General features: G+C 40.8%; 1 protein-coding gene across 1 annotated transcript; it reads right to left on the reverse strand.

The window, feature by feature from the left end:
• Positions 1-17,786: 17,786 nt before the first annotated feature.
• LOC111986933 (VQ motif-containing protein 33) lies at positions 17,787-18,840 on the reverse strand. Its single transcript, XM_024018629.2, has one exon. It carries the CDS (start codon positions 18,648-18,650, stop codon positions 18,147-18,149), a length of 504 nt encoding a protein of 167 aa, XP_023874397.1. The 5' UTR covers positions 18,651-18,840; the 3' UTR covers positions 17,787-18,146.
• Between the last annotated feature and the right edge of the window lie 1,074 nt (positions 18,841-19,914).

Here is a 19,914-nt window from a genome sequence, read left to right on the forward strand (position 1 = left end):
CCGAGGAGCATTATTGTGCATCCCAATTCATGTTTAAGTTGTTAAACCCACGACGAACCATGCATGGCAGTTGCATTCTTTACTAGGGCCTAGTTCTTAAGTTCACTCTCTATAAATTCATTGAAGGGAAAGCTGGGCTTGGGTCCACTCTCTCAACCCGTAGAAGTGCTCAAACCCGATCCTTACAATTGGCGCCGTCTGTGGGAAAAACTCGGGCATCAGTAAGGACAACAGCCAGGTATGGTAGGGTCAAACCCTCATCAAGTGAGTTCCCATCGGCACGAACCAGCTAGATCCCAACGTCCGAATGACTATGGTAACACTGGGCACGGTAAGAACGAGGAGAACGGACGATTCCGAGAAGGAAGCGTGCACACCTCACAAACTAGCGAAAGCCACACGCATAGAAGCAGCTGCGTGCCCCAGAAGGGCGATAATGGCCCAGCCACGCGATCGCAAGAGGATAAGAGCCACGCCTCCAAGAGATAGGACGATAAGGTGGCCATGCAGCGAGAGATAGATAATCTGAAGAGAAAGTTACGCCATGCACAACAAAGGCGATTTGAACCCAGCCCTAACCTACCCTCTGACGACGAAAATAACAACGACTACAGGCAAAGGTCGACAACACCCCTGAGCGAAACTTTCTCCCACGAGTATGGGCGCTACCAGAGGCGTAGGCGTGGCAGCCCAACCCCTAGAGGCTTAGGAAGTGACGCCATGAGCAGGGCGCTGGACCGGCTCTTCAGATCGCCCTTCACGTGTCATATAGAAGAGGCAATGCTCTCTCGAAGGTTCCAGCAGCCAACCTTCACCGATTACAATGGCAAAACGGACCCCGTGGAGTACGTAAGCCAGTTCAACCAGAGGATGGCCGTTCACTCTAAGAATGAGGCGCTGATGTGCAAAGTTTTCTCATCCAGCTTGGGACCTGTGGCAATAAAGTGGTTCAACGGCTTAAGGACGAATTCTATAAACTCGTACAGACAGCTGACCCAGGCCTTTGGTTCCCGTTTTGTCATGAACAGCAGACCTCCTCGACCCATGAGCGCGTTGCTGTCCCTGACCATGCGCGATGACGAGACCCTCAAGGCTTACTTGGACAAGAATTGGGAGATTTACAACGAGCTGGACGGCAAGTACGACGATGTCGCCATCAACACGTTCAAAAAGGGCTCCCGATGGGGCACGGCCTGAGGAAGTCCTTAACTGGTAAGCCTGCCACCAGCGTGCGGTAGCTAATGGATTGGATCGACAAATACAAACGGGTAGAGGAAGACTTGCTACAAGGCAAGGGGAAGGAGAAAGCTATCCCTCAAGAGAGGAAGGATTCCAGGTCGGACTGATATAACAACGCCCGTCCAATGAGAGATTTCATAGGACAATCTGGGGCGACAAACGCCCAGGCTGTCGGCGCTGTGTTCCAAGAACCGGTGCACAAGGTGCTGGAAAAGATCAAGAACGAACCGTACTTCAAGTGGCCGAATAAGATGTCGGGAGATCTTGAGAAGCGAAATCAGGACCGCTACTGCCAATATCACTAGGACCACGGGCACGCTATGGAGGACTGTAGGAATCTCTAGAACTATCTGGACCAGTTAGTCCGGGAGGGGAGGCTGAAACACCTCCTACACCATTCCAACAACCAGTAAGGCCAGACCTACCAGGAGCCACGGAGGGACACTGCCATGAGGTAGCCCGCTAGAATGATTAATGTGATCTTGGCTGCGCCAGGAAGAACAGGCATGCGTACCTCACAAGTGCTGTCCATGACCCAGGTGGCCGCCGGGGAGTCCCAGTCCGAGCCAAAGAGGGCCAGAAGAGGCTGTCACCCGACCCTGACTTTTTCTGAGAAGGACAAGGATGAGACCACCCAACCCCACGACGACGCCTTGGTGATCACCCTCAAGATTGGGGACTATAATGTCAAAATTGTGATGGTGGATGGTGGCAGCGCGGCAGAGGTCATGTACCCCGACCTCTATAAGGGGCTGGGGCTAAAGCCTGAGGACTTGTTGCCCTATAGCTCCCCTTTGATGAGTTTTGATGGGAAGCTAGTCATCCCGGAGGGCGTGATCAAGTTGCCCATCTAGACCGGCTCGGAAGTAGTGGAGGTGGACTTTATAGCGGTGAACACGTACTCCCCCTACACTGCCATTGTAGGAAGGCCTTGGCTCCACACCTTGGGAGGCATCGCCTCTTCCTTGCACCAGAAGGTGAAATTCCCGTTTGGAGGTCGAATCCTCGAGATTCGAGGGTGCTAGTCAACGGCAAGGCGGTGTATGGTCGCAACCACCTCACGTCCGCAAGATACGGAACCCTCGGCCACCATGGCCAAAAACTTATAGTAGTTAACCACCTCGGTGGCACCAGCTGACATGGCCTCCGAGGAAGCAAGGCTTGAATGCTAAGAAAAAATGGTCATCGACAACGACCAGGAGAGGTTCTTTCAGGTCGGAATCCAACTGCCTCCCCGAGAGAAGGAGGAGTTGCTTGAGTTTCTCAAAAGGAACCTTGACGTGTTCGCATGGGATCCCTGCGATGCCCCAGGGATTGACCCATCTTTCATCTGTCACCACCTTAACGTCAACCCTTCGGTGACCCCCAAGAAGCAACCACCCCGTCGCCCGTCAAAGGAGCACACCGAGGCAATTAAGGAAGAGGTCAATAAGCTTAAGCGCGCGGGGGCTATTAAAGAAGTATTCTACCCCGAGTGGTTAGCCTACATTGTGGTGGTCAAGAAGAAAAGTGGGAAATTGAGGGTTTGCGTGGACTTCACGGATCTGAATAAAACATGCCCAAAGGACCCCTTCCCAATGCCACGAATAGACCGGCTGGTGGATGCGACCGCAGGCCATCCTCGGATGAGCTTCCTAGACGCCTTTCAGGGCTATCATCAGATCCCATTAGCCTTGGAGGATCAGGAGAAGACGGCCTTCGTGACACCTATCGGGAACTACCACTACAAGGTGATACCATTCGGCCTGAAGAACCCTGGATCTACTTATCAGAGGATGATGACGAGAATGTTCAAGCTACTGTTGGGCAAAAACATTGAGATTTATGTTGACGATATGGTGGTGAAGAGCAAATTGGTGTCCGAGCATCTGGGGGACCTCGACTGTATATTCGACGTCCTCAGAAAGCACAGGATGCAACTAAATGCTTCCAAGTGCTCGTTTGGCGTGGGATCTGGCAAGTTCCTAGGCTACATCATCACCCGCCGGGGGATCGAGGTTGACCCCGACCAAATCAGAGTTATCCAAAACCTAAGGCCTTCGCAAAACCCCAAAGAGATCCAGAGGCTTGCTGGGATGATCGCGACTTTGAATTGATTCATTTCCAGGTCGGCCGACCGATGCAGACCGTTCTATGTCCTGATCAACAAGTGGAAGGGATTTGAGTGGTCCGAAGAATGCATCATGGCCTTCCAACAACTCAAAGATTACCTGGCCCGGCCACCCATCATGTCTAATCCGGAGGCCGACGAGGTCCTATATGCATACATTGCTGTGGCGCACCACGCTGTGAGTCTGGTGCTGATACAAGATGATAGCGGCGTCCAAAAACTGGTCTATTACGTTAGCAAGTCATTGCACGAAGCCGAGGTCAAGTACTTACCCTTGGAGAAAGCCATACTCGCCGTGGTCCACGCCACGCGAAAGCTGCCCCATTACTTCCAGGCTCACACGGTGGTTGTTTTAACCCAACTACCCTTGAAGTCCGTACTTCGGGCCGCCGACTACACAGGAAGAATTGCAAAGTGGAATACCATCCTGGGGGCCTTCGACGTTAAATACATGCCTCGGACTGCCATAAAGGGCCAGCTTCTGGCAGACTTGACGACGAAGTTCGCTGAGCCAACTATAGAAGTAGGGACCGAGGGAAGGATCGCTGATGAGAAGCCAGTTGGAGCAGTCTCTGTCCCAAGGTCACCATGCTGGAAAGTATATGTTGATGACGCGGCAAACCAAAGAGGGTCAGGAGTAGGACTAGTCTTAGTATCCCCTGAAGATCATGTCATAGAGAAGTCCCTAAGGCTCGGATTCTCGGCCACAAACAACGAGGTCGAGTACGAGGCATTATTGCAAGGAATGGTCATGGTACAGAAGATAGGAGGAAAGTTGGTGGAGATGTTCTCAGACTCGAGACTGGTGGTGGGACAGGTAAAGGGAGAGATGGAGGCCCGAGATCCGAGAATGCAAGAATACCTGAGCCAGGTCAAGCGCCTGCAATCGGACTTCGACCCTTTCAGTTTGTCTCATATCCCCAGGAGTAAGAACAGCCATGCCAATTGATTAGCCACACTCGCAACTTCCTTGGCAGATGGTCTACCTCGAATCATACTTGTGGAGCACCTGGGGAAGGCGAGTGAGGCGGTAAGCGAAACGATCCCCATCCTTCAGGTCGGGGTGGGTCCCAGCTGGATGGACCCCATTGTGAGATTCCTCAAAGATGATATCCTGCCCGAAGGTAAGTCAGAAGCTGAGAAAGTACGAAGAAAGGCTCATCGGTTTTTGTTGTCCAAGGATCAGAAACTATATAAATGCTCATACTCTGGGCCATACCTGCTGTGCGTCCACCCCGAAGCAGCAAAATTACTACTCGAAGAGCTGCACGAGGGAATCTGTGGGAGCCACACAGGGGGGAGATCCTTGTCTCACCGAGTAGTCATATAAGGATACTAGTGGCCGGGGATGCAGCAGGAGGCCCAGGAGTATGTCAAGAAGTGTGACCAGTGCCAAATGTTCACCCCAAATATCCATCAGCCATGAGGGGTCCTTAATCCTTTGTCCAGTCCATGACCGTTCACCCAATGGGGTTTGGACATTGTAAAACCTTTCCCCAGAGCGCCAGGGAATAAGAAGTATCTGTTGGTGGCCACAGACTACTTCACCAAGTGGGTCGAGACTGAGCCACTGGCCAACATCAGGGACGTAGACGCAAAGAAATTCCTTTAGAGGAACATTGTCACACGGTTCGGGGTCCCTCATACCCTCATCTCGAATAATGGGCTCAAATTCGATAGCAAGGCCTTCAAGAGATACTGTTGTGAACTTGGGATCACAAACAGATACTCAACGCCCACCTACCCTCAGGGAAACGGGCAGGCCGAGGCCGTCAACAAGGTCATCGTCAGTGGGCTTAAGAAGAGACTGGACGACGCCAAGGGGAAATGGGTAGAGGAGCTGTCCCACGTTCTCTGGACGTACCGGACTACGCCCCGACGATCAACGGGGGAAACACCTTTTGCCATGACCTATGGTGCCGAGGCGGTGATCTCCCTGGAAACACACTTCCCGACGCTAAGGACAAGCTCTTCCACTCCAAGCAGCAATGATGAACTGCCGGGGAGGAGCCTGTCATGATTATGTACCTCGCGTTTTGACGGCCAGACTAATTGTTAGACAGAACCAAGGTATTGCATGGTCCTCGGACTCAAGCCTATGGGGAAACTAACTACTTCAAAAGACTAAGTGTTAGACAGAACCAAGGTATTGCATGGTCCTCGGACTCAAGCTTATGAGGAAACTAACTACTTCAAAAGACTAAGTGTTAGACAGAACCAAGGCATTACATGGTCCTCAGACTCAAGCCTATGGGGAAACTAACTACTTTAAAAATATACTAAGTGTTAGACAGAACTAAGGCATTGCATGGTCCTCGGACTCAAGCCTATGGGGAAACTAACTACTTCAAAAATATACTAAGTGTTAGACAGAACCAAGACATTGCATGGTTCTCGAACTCAAGCCTATGGAGAAACTAACTACTTCAAAAATATACTAAGTGTTAAACAGAACCAAGGCATTGTATGATCCTCGAACTCAAACCTATGGGGAAACTAACTACTTCAAAAGACTAAGTGTTAGACAGAACCAAGGCATTACATGGTTCTCGGACTCAAGCCTATGGGGAAACTAACTACTTCAAAAGACTAAGTGTTAGACAAAATCAAGGCATTGCATGGTCCTCGGACTCAAGCCTATGGGGAAACTAACTATTTCAAAAGACTAAGTGTTAGACAGAACCAAGACATTGCATAGTCCTCGGACTTAAGCTTATGGGGAAACTAACTACTTCAAAAGTATCCTAAGTATTAGACAGAATTAAGGCCTTGCATGGTCCTCGGACTCAAGCCTGTGGGGAAACTAACTACTTCAAAAATATACTAAGTGTTAGACAGAACCAAGGCATTACATGGTCCTCGGACTCAAGCCTATGGGGAAATTAACTACTTCAAAAATATACTAAGTGTTAAACAGAACCATGGCATTGCATGGTCCTCGGACTCAAGCCTATGGAGAAACTAACTACTTCAAAAGACTAAGTGTTAGACAGAACCAAGGTATTGCATGATCCTCGGACTCAAGCGTATGGGGAAACTAACTACTTTAAAAATATACTAAGTGTTAGACAGAACCAAGGCATTGCATGGTCCTCGGACTCAAGCCTATGGGGAAACTAACTACTTCAAAAATATACTAAGTGTTAGACAGAACCAAGGCATTGCATGGTCCTCGGACACAAGCCTATGGGGAAACTAACTACTTCAAAAATATACTAAGTGTTAGACAGAACCAAGGCATTGCATGGTCCTCGGACTCAAGCCTATGAGAAAACTAACTACTTCAAAAGACTAAGTGTTAGACAGAACCAAGGCATTGCATGGTCCTCGGACTCAAGCCTATGGGGAAACTAACTACTTCAAAAATATAATAAGTGTTAGACAGAACCAAGGCATTGCATGGTCCTTGGACTCAAGCCTATGGGGAAACTAACTACTTCAAAAGACTAAGTGTTAGACAGAACCAAGGCATTGCATGGTCCTCGGACTCAAGCCTATGAGGAAACTAACTACTTCAAAAATATCCTAAGTGTTAGACAGAACCAAGACCTTGCATAGTCCTCGGACTGAAGCCTGTAGGGAAACTAACTACTTCAAAAATATCCTAAGTGTTAGACAAAATCAAGGCCTTGCATGGTCATCGGACTCAAGCCTATGGGGAAACTAACCACTGTAGACAAAAAAGAAGGGGGTCCTAAGTGTCAGATATAACCGAGACCCTGCATGGGGCTCGGACCAAAGCCTATAGAAGAACAATTACCCTGCGGGGGACCTATGTTGGGAAGGACCAAAACCCTGCCTAGCCCTTAAGACATAAAGGGACTGCCCGAGCATACATTCCCTCCCATTATTGTTGTTACTGACGTGATTGGCCAAGATACAATTTAAGTTAAAATTATGCAAGTAAAAAGAAAAAAAGAGGAAACGAGTAGCATACAAGCAAATAAACAGCCAGAACAGATAAAAAAGGAAATTAAACTCGTATTACAATAATAAGTCCAATAGAAATTGCTTGGTAAGAGCCACACTACATAAAAAAAAAAAAAAACCAACAACAAATGAAAAAAAAAAAAAAAAAAGAGGAAAAGATAAAACAAATGTTAAAGGCAGATTGGACCGAGACGCCAAGGGATCTATTCCTTCTGCTCAGTCTCACCCCCGGTAGATGGCTGGATAGAGGCAACCTCAGGGTCCTCTGAGCTCTAGCCTAAGGGAATAGCCTGCAGAGGTACGACGAGTATGGCTGCTTCCTCGGTGGCGGGGATCTGGGCATCGGAAGGGACGTTCACTACCCTTTGGGGCGCCTCTTCTCTCGGGTTTTCCCTTGGCTCAGCAGTCGAAGCCTCCTCACCCGGAGTAGCCCCTACCTCCTCAACAACCTCCCCAACCTCGGTGCCATCAGGGGCGGCCTCGCAGATGGCAGGGGGGTATTATATGCTCTTCGCCTTCCACAGGTAGGACGAGGCCTCTACCTCGGCTTGTTTGAGGGCCTCAGCTTAGACTTGGGAGCAATAACACCTACATGCCCCCGAAATTTGAGTTTTATAAACAACCTCTATCTTGACCACCCCCTCAGCATAGGCTGTAGCCTCAGCTTCCTCCTTGGCAGCTAGGGCCTCCTCCCTTCCAAAATCTGACTCGGCCTTAGCCCATAGGGCCTCGTCTTTGGCCCACTCCGCCTCCCTCTAGGCCCCCTCGGCAGTAGCCACCTTAGCTTGTAGATCTGTGATCAGCTCCTTCGCGATCCTCAGCTGCTCTTCCGCCTCACCCAGACGCCTCGTCTGCTACCTGGCCTGGTTTTAGGCACCAGCGAGACCCGACTCCGCGCTGTCCCAAGCCCTGGTCATCGCCTTCAACTCTTCCCTGGCCTTGGCGAGGTCAGCCTCGGAGGTCTTGAAGGTCCGGGTGGCCTGAAATCTCCCGCTTTAGGTCAAGGGCCTTCCCCTGGTTGTTGGCCGCTGCCTTCAACCTATAGGTAGTCTGGACAGCTTGCCAAAGTAACCAATACACTATAAGCCCAACCCCAAAAAGAAAAAGGCGGAAAAAGGGGAAAAGTTGAAATCAGAGTTCTTACCATCCCCAGATAACGCTTGAGGCTGAGAAAAACCTGCTTACTCCTCAAAGAATCCAGCTCGGCCATATCGCCGGGAGCAGCAAGCACCTCTCTAGCGCGACGGCCACGTGAGCACCTTCGCCCTCATTGAAATCTCTGAGGGAAGCGTCATCCCTCAAGGGCTCCTCATGGAGCATTGGGGTTGGGAGCCAAGCCTGAACCTCGGACGGGGTGGTGACGACCTGCCTATCCTTGCTCTTGCCACCTATCCTTATCTGCTTGGAAGGCCGCAGAATGTTGTCCTCATCTTGCGAGGACACTGGCTTATCCTCCATAAGCTTTTTGCCCTTGTCCTTCTTCTTTTTGGGGTCGGCGGGCACGNCTTGACATATGTTCCCACATGCCTTTTTATTCCTCAATGGTTTGTACACAGTACAAGTGGATCATTATTCCCTTCTCTCTCAAATGGTTAGGTCTCTCTAGCTCTCTCATCAGCCCAGCTTTTTTCATAAGCGTCAAAGACGTCATTATTAGGCGGTAAATTTAACGACTCCACGGTCTTATATTTCACATGTAAAAAGAGCACAAAGGTCATGGTCTTTTACTCATAGTCATAGGCTTATCGCCATTGCTGGCTTGATGGTGACTTGTTGTACTGTCTTATTATGTGTTGGAGACTAAGAGCTGTTGTCTCATGTCTCTCTCTTTATTAATTAGAATATATATAGGTTAAGCTTATTTATGGCATTGTAGTATTTCTTAAGCTGTATTCCAACGTGGGCCCTAAGCTGTTGACGAAAATGTTACTACGTAACTTGTAAGTCCAATTTGCATGAACAGAAACGAACCAGGAAAATGTTTTTTCTTGGAAGGTAATTATATACGAATATGCTCGGTAGTAGTATAATAAAAACATTTTTTCTTGCCTTCAAAAAAAAAAAAAAACTTTTTTTTTCATTTTCTCAACAAAAAAAAAAAAACATTTTTCCATAATTGTAGAATATTCGGGTAATAGAATAAAAATGAATAGATAAAAATATATATATATATACATATTTTACAATATTTAGCTACAAAATTTGTTGTAGTTTTAGACAATAACCTTACTTAATATTTTTTTATTAGAAGTGAATTTTGACAAATCCACTATTGAATTACATTTTCTTCTTAATTAAATCTTACATGCTTACAAAATTTCTAGAAAATTAAAGATTAACAACTATGTCATCAATAAATTGTTTAAATAGCAAATTTTTGTAGTTTAAAATTATACATAAAATATAAGCTTATAGATCATATAGTAAATTATATCCGATTGATATAGAATTTGACATGTATATTAAGACTATTAAAAATATAAAATTCAACGGTTAAATTTTCAAAATATGTAATAATATTCATTTTATTGAGTAAGGTTGTAGTCAATTTGTAACTAAACTTTATTTTTTTTATTCAATTAAAAAAATTATTGTGGAGCCTAAGAATTTGGCAACCCCGGCTCATTTTATATTGAGCCCAAGGCCCACGCCAAGGAGGAAGGAATGTCCGAGGACGAACGAAGAAAGCCCAAATTGCCGAGAAACATCGCCGAGGACAATCCTGTCCTCGGTCAACCAAGATCATAGAAGGGAAGAGCGGCATGCCATCAAAGGCAGCCTCCCAAAGCATTCCAAAAAGACGGACGAGTACAATGGACCAGTTATAGGAGCATGGTGGAGGTGCAATTCAAGGAGAAACTGTCACATCCGCATTAAATGCTCACAACTAACGTTCTAGCCGCATTAATGAGGTAATGACCCCTGAACAGTGCTACCTCGGTTACTGCAACTCATAGAATGCCAGAGAGGGCGTCTGATGGGACAGGCACTCAAGTATAGGCTTGGATGATTAACAAGTGAAAGGCCGAGATCGTCTAAAGAGGACTATATAATAGGAGAAACCTACCATAGAAAGAGGAGGGGGAAAAAGGGAGAGAGAAAGCATTATAGCAATCTCAAGAATTCCTGTAACCATTGTCATCCAATATATACAAGAGCAGAGCTCCTCGAATTATGCCGAGGCAAACTTTCTTTAATAAACTCAGTTCATTTCTGTTTGATCATCATGAAAACACATTTTAACTATTATCCATGCACTAAAGCCTAGCTCTTTAACTTACTCTCTACAAAATTTGTTGTACTGGACTCACTAGGCCAAGATCCTATACATTTTAGGCTTGGTCCGAAAATCGTGGCCTTACAATTGACGCCGTCTGTGGGAAAGAGCTTGTGTGGTAGTGAGTGCAACAGTTAGTTAAGATAGGATCAGGCTCCCATCAACAAGAGTCCCTGGGGAAAGCCATTATGGTGGCCAGTTTACTGTGTGAGTAAGACACTACATGAGGCACACACGGTTATTGTCCTAACTCAGCCTCTACTCAGGTCTATACTCTGAAGTGCGGATTATACGGGGAGGATTGCTAAATGGTGCACAGTTCTAGGAACTTCTGACCTTAGGTACATGCCCCGTACCTCTGTCAAGGGCCAGGTCTTCGTGAATCTGGTAGTTGAGTTCGCTGGACCTCCGTTAGAGGAAGTGGCAGCAACATAGAGCAATTCAAGAGGGCTCTACGGCGGGGCTAGTTTTGGAAGGTATATATTAATATCTTCTAATCTACTAAAGTGGTTAAGCGGAACCTTAGCTATGACGGGTCCTCGGACTTCCTGCTTTAGGGGAATCAACACACAATGGTAATTATCTAAGTGTTAGACAGAACTAAGGTCTTGCATGGCTCTTCGGACCACAAACCTATGGGGAAACTAATAACTTTTGACAATTATCTAAGTGTTAGACAGAACCAAGGTCTTGCATGGCTCCTCGGACCACGAACCTATGGGGAAACTAATAACTTTTGACAATTATCTAAGTGTTAGACAGAACCAAGGTCTTTCATGGCTCCTCAGACCACAAACCTATAGGGAAACTAATAACTTTTGGCAACTACCTAAGGGTTAAACGAAATCGGGGTGTTGTACCCTTTGTGCTCTTTTTACATGTGAAATATAAGACCGTGGAGTCGTTAAATTTACCGCCTAATAATGACGTCTTTGACGCTTATGAAAAAAGCTGGGCTGATGAGAGAGCTAGAGAGACCTAACCATTTGAGAGAGAAGGGAATAATGATCCACTTGTACTGTGTACAAACCATTGAGGAATAAAAAGGCATGTGGGAACATATGTCAAGGAAAAGGAGAAAAAAAAGCACTGTTTATGCAGTATGATATATTTGAAAAATGCAAAAGTATGTACAAAGGAATTAAGTTGAGTATTCTGTATCATAATGGTCTTTCAACTCTTTTCTCCGCGTGGAAACCAAATTTTGTTAGCTTTCCTATTTTTATTCCTTTTTTTTTTTGTTTTTTGTTTTTGTTTTGTTTTTGTTTTGGTTTTGGTTTTGTTTTGTTTTGTTTTGTTTTTAAATCAAATGCAATATATATATTTTTTCTTCCACGTTCTTTAAAATTGTATAATTCTTTGATCTTTGATATTAATCTATCAATCCACCTAATATGCTCATTCTCTCTTCTTTGTGTGGTTTTTTTTTTTTTTTTTAAAATTTTTTTTAAATCAATCCATCCCTTTTCCTTGAACCAAAACTTACTTATAAAAAAATATAAATATTAACGGTTCTTAACCAATAACATACAAGAATTCAAAATGGTTCAAGTGTGCCATGTGAGGCAATAGGGGAATAAACCAGCACATGTATTGGCTTAATATGCCAATGGTATTGCTAATTTTGTAACTTTGATAGAAGAAAATTTTAGCATGATCAAGCCCTCATAGACTCAAGATGTATTAAATTTCTCTTCTTCTTAATGAAAGTTACGTATTTCTTATAATATAAAAAAAAGAACATACAATCTAATGATTAGATTTTTAAAATTCACACCTTATAAAAAAAATGTTTAGAAAAGTTTTTTTTCCAAACTAGTTTGGAGAGAGACATTTTGTGTAACCCCTAAACACATTGGCTTGGGAGGAAGGGAACCAACTCGTTTTGAAGGGCCAAAAATGAATCAAAGTATTTTTTTCCCCCCTTTTTTTCCTTAATGACATGCTCTTATAAACTTATAAAGTAATATTTTAAATGAAGAACAAAATTTAGCCACAAAATTAGTTGTAACTTAAGGTTATAACCTTACTAACTAAAATAAATATTACTACATATTTTAAAAATCTCACCGTTGAATTACATGTTTTTTACGTGCTTAATAGACATGTCAAATTTTGTGTCAATCAGATATTATTTACCATATGATCTATAAGTTTATATTTTATGCATAATTTTAAACTACAAAAATTTGCAATTTAAATAATTTATCGATAACATAGTTATTGTTCTTTAATTTTCTATAAATTTTGCAAGTACGGAGGATATAAATTATAAGAAGAATATGTAATTTAATTATGAATTTTTCAAAATTTACCTCAAATATGAAATATTGAGTAAGCTTATCGTCTAAAACTATAACGAATTTTGTAACTACACTTTATCCTAATTGAAAATTATTAAAACAAAAAATTATCACATTAATTTGTAAAACATAATTTCATTGGATGCCACGTTACTGTTACTAGCAATGTTCCTTCCTACAACGTCATTCGAGGTCTAGGATAAGAATCAGGGACGGATCCACGATGTGTATGTATAAACAAGTCCCCATCCAACGGTCAGAAATTTACAATGCTTTTGTTTTTTTTTTTTTTTTTTTTTTTTTTGAGATCCAAGATAGAACAATGCTTTTGTCGTTTAGACAATGACGTTAATTTCTCAGCAAAAGACCGAGTAGGACCCATTGATTTTTTTGCCAAAAAAAAAAAAAAAAAATTTCTAAACCCTACAATGTGCAGTGCCAGACTGCCAGTGACTGATAGACTGACAGTATAGCATACTCTACTTTAGTCAGGTGTTACTGTAAAAAGGTCAACTTATTATAATATAAGTTTTTTACCCAAAAAAAAATTTATATATATATATATATATATGTATAAGGGTCGCTACTCAAAAAAAAAAAAAAAAAATATATATATATATATATATATATATAAGGGTCTGTTTGGTTCGTGTAAAATATTTTTTGAAAAATAAATATTTTTTGAAAATGCTATTTTCAAAAAAAGAAAATGTATTCAAGCTGTTTCGTTGCATTTCAAAAAATACTTTGAAAAATATTTTCTGGTGTTTAGTTGTATTCTTGAAAATACTATAGAAAACACATTTTCTACTTTTTGTTCACATTTTCTCACCTTTCAAACAAATATTAATATCATTTCTCAGTCCACAGATACAAAAGAAACGAAACATCAAGAAAAAAAGTCATCAAATCCGGTCAAAATCATCAAATCTAGTCAAAATCGGTGCGATCGCATTGAGATCTCCTGAGAGTGAGAGATAGATCAGATCAACGGAGGATGGCGGCAATCTCAGTGCGATCGGTGCGATCCTGGGATGAGGGATGGATCGGCGGAGGACAAGGACAAGGGATGGGTAGGCGGAGTGGCTTGCATGCGACGGCTGGGCCGTGTGTCGAGGGGTAGTTCTGGGCATCACCGGCGAGGATGTGCTTGGGTTCTTTAGGTGGAGCGTGCTTGGGTTCTTCAGGTGTTCTTCGGGTGTGTATTTTCCGGAAATACATTGAAGGTAAAATAAGAAGGGAAATGGTTTTACGGGGTGAGAGGGGTTATTTTCTGGTCAATTTTCGTTTGACCGAATTTTCTGGAGCTACTAAACACACAACTTTCTGTAAAACCATTTCCTGAAAGCGTTTTCACCCGAAACAAACGGACCCTAAGTTTCAAAGGGATTGACAAGTGACAGCATATAATATACACTATATGATTGGTTTAAAAAAAAATTGATTTTAAATAATGATAACTAAGAGGTTTCTCTTCATCGAATCATATGATCTTTTATTTAGCAAAAAAAAAAAAAGATGATTTATTTTTCCCCAAAATATTGGTAATGTTCAAATTACAAGTAATGTAATTTAATAATTGAAAATTATAAGATATGGACATGATAATTACTTGCAATTATAATCTTCGCATTTTTCTATGAAAATATCTTTGAAATTTGACGAAGTATTTCTTTTGTTCCTTTTATCCTTATCCTTAGGTGTTAATTATGATGTTGTCCGTTACAGCTCCTTTTTGCTTTCGCATAAAATGTGTTTTCGATGAAAATTATTTATTTAAAACGAAAAATTACAAAATTTTTGCAACTTTTTTATTAAAAAAAAAAAATCAAGAACAACTTAGGGCATTTTGGTAAGAGGATTTAAATATAATTTTTTGCTTTGAAAACTAGAAATGATGGGTCTTGCACGTGCATTTATTGTTTGGCCGGTGTTCTTTAGATACAGTTTTCAAAAAATAATTTCTTATTTTCCTGATTCAAAACATGATTTTGAAAACAGATGAGAGGATGTTTTCAAGATATAGAAAATATTTTTAATGGCATAGTAGTAAATAAATTGAAAAAAAGTGGACCTAACAAATTTGTCTAAATTCTTCTATTTCTTAAATTAATGAATTTATCTTTATTACAAAAAAATTCTTGCACTTCAAATTTGAAGCATATCATTATATATATATATATATATAATATACATTACTTATATTCTCACACTTCAATTTTGAAGCTTATCATTATCTTAAAAAAAAAAAATTGAAAGTTATCATTATCCAAAAAAAAAAAAATAATAATCTACACGTTATTTTTATATATAAAAAAAATCAAAGTAGAAATGATCTTTCTAAACATCATTTTTTTTTCTTTAGTATTTTGAAAATTGTTCTTAAAAGTGAGATTCAAAATGTTAAACACAAAAAATGTGAAAACTATTTTCATTTTGTTTTAAAAACAAGTACAAAAATCCTCATACCAAACATGCCTTTAAATACATGATATTTTGAAAACTGAACGTAAGAGTTGCAAAACTATAGAGGGACATTAATTTTCTAAAAATTGAAATAGAATAAAATACAAAAGGGCCATACCTATATAGAAAAATTTTCTCTGATGGTTGGGACAATGACTGGGATGGTCTTAGAAGGTTGCGGGTTGTGGGTGAGTTCATCATCAATTATGGATTGATCGTGAATTAATTGTCGAAGGAGTTTTGTATTTGAATTGCATATATGTGTGTATGTGCGCACCCACTCACGTGCGATTTGACAACTAAAATTAAAGGTATCGAGTAATAATAAAAAGGTTGTTACTTCAAATAGTTATTAAGGTTGTGGTCAGGGATGAAAGTTTATAGATGGACAACAATACAATTTGAGCAATAAAGGTCATTGGGGCAAATCACAATTGTGGTGGAAAGAGATTTCTTGACTACATGAGGATTGGAGTTTCGTTTTTTTTCTTTTTTAGGCATGATAATTAATTAGGTATTAGAGAGATGAATATATATATATATATATATATATATTGTTAAGGATTATATATATGTGTATGTGTGTGTAAAATAAAGAGAGATTACATTTTACGGATGATTTTTTTTTATTTTTTGTAATTGTTATAAACGTGTTTGTATTTCTTTTAGATATATCATTTTTAACTATTACAATCCTCTCGGAGAGAAATAACTATTATGTGGTAAACAATAAAAGAGCACAATAATATCTTTAATGGCTTGGATGCATGAATGAATTTGTTATCTATAACATAATATTTGCCTCCACACAAAGAGTTTGCTAAAGGGTTACAAGTAAATTGGTCTCCAAGATATAACTAAATCATCAAACTTAGAGAATTACTTGAATTTATATCTAATGGTGTGGAATCTATAGAAGAAGAAGAAGAAGAATATGATGATGCAGTCTATATTTATCGATAATGAATAGTAGATCTTGAAAAGGCACATTTTGAAAGTCACTTTGGTTGGAACAATTGTGTAAGCTCTGACTGTTACTACTTATGGCATGTTTGGATGTTTAAAAAAAGAGGGGGATTAGAGTAGAGGGAGGGAGAGTAATGCAATTATCTTGTTTGGAAGTTTTTTAAAGAATGAGGAGGAGGGGTTTGGAGGAGTTTGGAGGGGTTTGGACTCCCTCTAGCCCCCCAATTTTAATTCCCCCAAATTGGAGAGATTTGGAGGGGGAATAGAGTACATAAACTATTGACCAAGTAAATTACCTAATTTATCCTTATTATATTAACAAAATTACACAAGGGGAATGACTAATTACTCCCTTCCCCTTACTAATTTTAAAAACATCCAAATAAGGTGGAGGTGAATCATTCTCCTCTACTCTCCTCCCCACTACTTCCTTCCCTCTACTCCCCTCTACTCTCCTCCCTCTCTAAACTTCCAAACAAGCCATTAATTAAAAATAGGCGATGCGCTTCATTCCCTTTTCTTTTTTTCTTTTTACCCCTTCTTATTTGAAAGGTAAAATTTGCATTTTCTTTGACTGTCTCACTTAAGCAAAACAACCCTCACTCAAGTGAGTTTTGTGGACTTGCTTGAGTGGCCGTTGAACGGACATCGACCAAGCACCCAACGAAGCTCACTCGTACCTACTTATCCATTCTGTCATTGTTGAAGGCTCACTTGAGTAGGCTAAACCAATTGTGTAGATAAACACTTTATATTTACCGACCTATCCATTCGATTTTCTAATCACATTAATTTGGTTGCACTGACCACGCTCGAGCAGGTTGATAAAACTTTTTTTTTTTTTTTTTCATTTAAACTTTTTTACTTCATTCAAATTAGTTACGCATTACAATTTACACTCTCTCTCTCTCTCTCTCTCTCTCTGTATATACACACACATAATTCCACGTGAATAATTGTTTTGGCATATCAAACATAACATTTGTTTAATGAGGTGATATTACGCATGCAGTATGTACCCCTCCTCTCATATGGGGTAGACCCCACCCCATGTGAGAGAGGAGGATAAATTCATCCGATGCATAGTTGATTTTTTTTTTTTTTAAATTAAAGAAGAGAAGAGAGAGAGAGTCTACCAACTACCAATAGAGTAATTTTTATTTATTTTCAAAGTATAGAGAATGATGTTTCATCATCTCACATTCATAGTGAGATCTATTCATTAAATTTATGGTAAGGTCCACCATAAATATGAGATAAGAAAGCATCATTTCTCTAAGTATCTAATAATTTTACCTACCAATAATATCTAAATTTGCCATTCAACTACACGTACTTGTTTTTAGCTTAATATCTAATGAGCTAGATATTCAGCAAAAAAAATAACGACCAAGATATTTCAACATATCGATTCTCAAAAATATCACATGAAAATTTTTCGATCCTCAAAGAATATCCTTTCACATTATCAAATCCCATTCATCCAAAAAAAAAAGCAAAAAAAATGTAGGCAAGTAAAAATTATGGAGGTCAAATTGTTAAGACATCGATCGGCTGGAGAATTACATCAGTTAGCAACGAACCTACCTCTCGTAGTTCCAGCATTCAAAGCTTTTCACTTTCCTTACCCCTCCAAGAACTTATTGAAAAGATAAAAACAAAAAAACTTCCAAATACATTCAACAGCCTCAGATATAGAATTTACGTACAAATCACCGTTATAGCAATATATAGCAAAATCTTACATTCTCAATATATTAAGAAAAAGGACCCAATAACCAGCCAGCCATTTATGAACCAAAAAGTATTAGAAAGATCTTTTTATAGCCCCAAAATAAAAACCCAAGAATCTAATTTAAGAATCTCGAGCTTTCTGACTCGGCGAACTCAGTGGAAACAAAGTCAAGAGCTCTGGCGGGTCAGTACCTCTCGGCGTACACAGCGGCGATGGGTGCAAGTAAAACCCTTTTCCGGCTATAGCCTTGTCCTCGTCGGACAAAGGTGACTCGGTGCCGGAACTCGGCAGGAAAGGTGAGTCGCAGCCGAGTGGGGTGACCGGACTCTGAATCGGTGAGTTGGCGAGATTGGTTAGGCCCAGTTTGATTTCGAGCTTTCTCATGGTGTGGGTGTGCCTTCGCTCGTGGAGCTTGAAGGGTGACCGGCGAGGGCCAGCGGGTTCACCGGGAGTGAATGGTTTGGAAGGATGTTTTGAAGGGACGGTGACCGGGAGTTTGTCAGAGTCACCGGATATGCCGGTCAGCTTCTGGACTAGATCTCTGAAGGAGTTTGTGTCTGCTTGCACAAAGGTTGTTGCTGTTGGTGAATTCATGGAATTGGTCGTACTAGAATGTTTTTCCATTCCAGAGACTGAGAGAATGAGTTTTTGTTTTTTTGTATACGTGTTTTCTTTGGTAAATGTCTGAATGAGAGACTGAGAGACCAGACCCTTTAACCTTTAAAGAGTGATCTTTTTGGATGGTTTTTATAATGTGAGTTCAGGTATAGGGATATTCCCATACAACCCAGTTCACGCTATACCTGTACCGTACATTTGGTTTTTAACTTTGGGAAACACTTGACCTTTTATTTTATTGTATTTTATTTTTACACATAATGAAAAAAGGATTTTCAGTGTAGACTGATCTCGTAACGTTAATAGATAATATCACATATACTTTAGAGTTTTGATGAGATTATCATAATGGGCAAAATACATCCGTAGAAATATCATTATTCTAATCGCTCAATTTCTATTAAGTATTGTGCTTCACAAGAATTTTGTAGGCTCAACTTTGGTAAGGAATGAATTATTTTCGTTTATATTTTTGGAAGTTCCTTAGAAATGGAAATTCTACTTTTTTTTTTTTCAACTACGTCATCCCAAAAAAGAAAAAAAAGGAAAATGGCCGCAAAGAAAAGTCATTATGCTGTGGGGGCGTTCGTTGAAAATCTGTAAAATGCACTCAATATAGCAACAGACTTACCAAACTGACTTGGGCATGTAATTTTACTTTAGCTGTTTTATCCTTTACTTATTTTTTCTTTTAATTGAATTTTATTACCTCTCTTTCTTGTGAATTTAAAGGATCCTTCCGAGATTGTGAAATTAATGGGATACCGAATATCAGGATATGTTCGCATTTTTATTTTGTTTGGAAATGTGTTTGTGCCTTTGAGAGATAGAAAAGGACCCCATGAGATAGACTTATGAGATAGAAACATGATCTTCTCTATTTAGAGCTCATTTTATAATTAACATTTTTTTTTTGATTTAGAAGTGAATAGAATTTTCATCATTTAAAATTTTAAATGACGTATATACTATTTAGATTTGTAATATTTAATAAATTTTTTGGAGAAGATTGTAATATTTAATATGAACCATGAAGTTGATCTATTTTAAATAGAAGAAGATCCTAATGCCATGCGGTGCTTTCTCTTAGGAGAGAGAGAGAGAGAGAGAGAGAGAGAGAGAGAGAGATAGAGTCGCAGGAAAGCTAGAGGGTTGGCTTGAAGTGCTTCAATGTTTGATAATGTTAATGTTGCTGTGAAGAAGACAACCGAGTCTTGATGTGAATAAATGTAACTATTATTAGTTTAGATTTTCTTAGAACAATCGTTAT

Source organism: Quercus suber, unplaced genomic scaffold (genome assembly GCF_002906115.3).
Source record: "Quercus suber isolate HL8 unplaced genomic scaffold, Cork oak 2.0 scaffold_1, whole genome shotgun sequence".
Classification (NCBI taxonomy): domain Eukaryota; kingdom Viridiplantae; phylum Streptophyta; class Magnoliopsida; order Fagales; family Fagaceae; genus Quercus; species Quercus suber.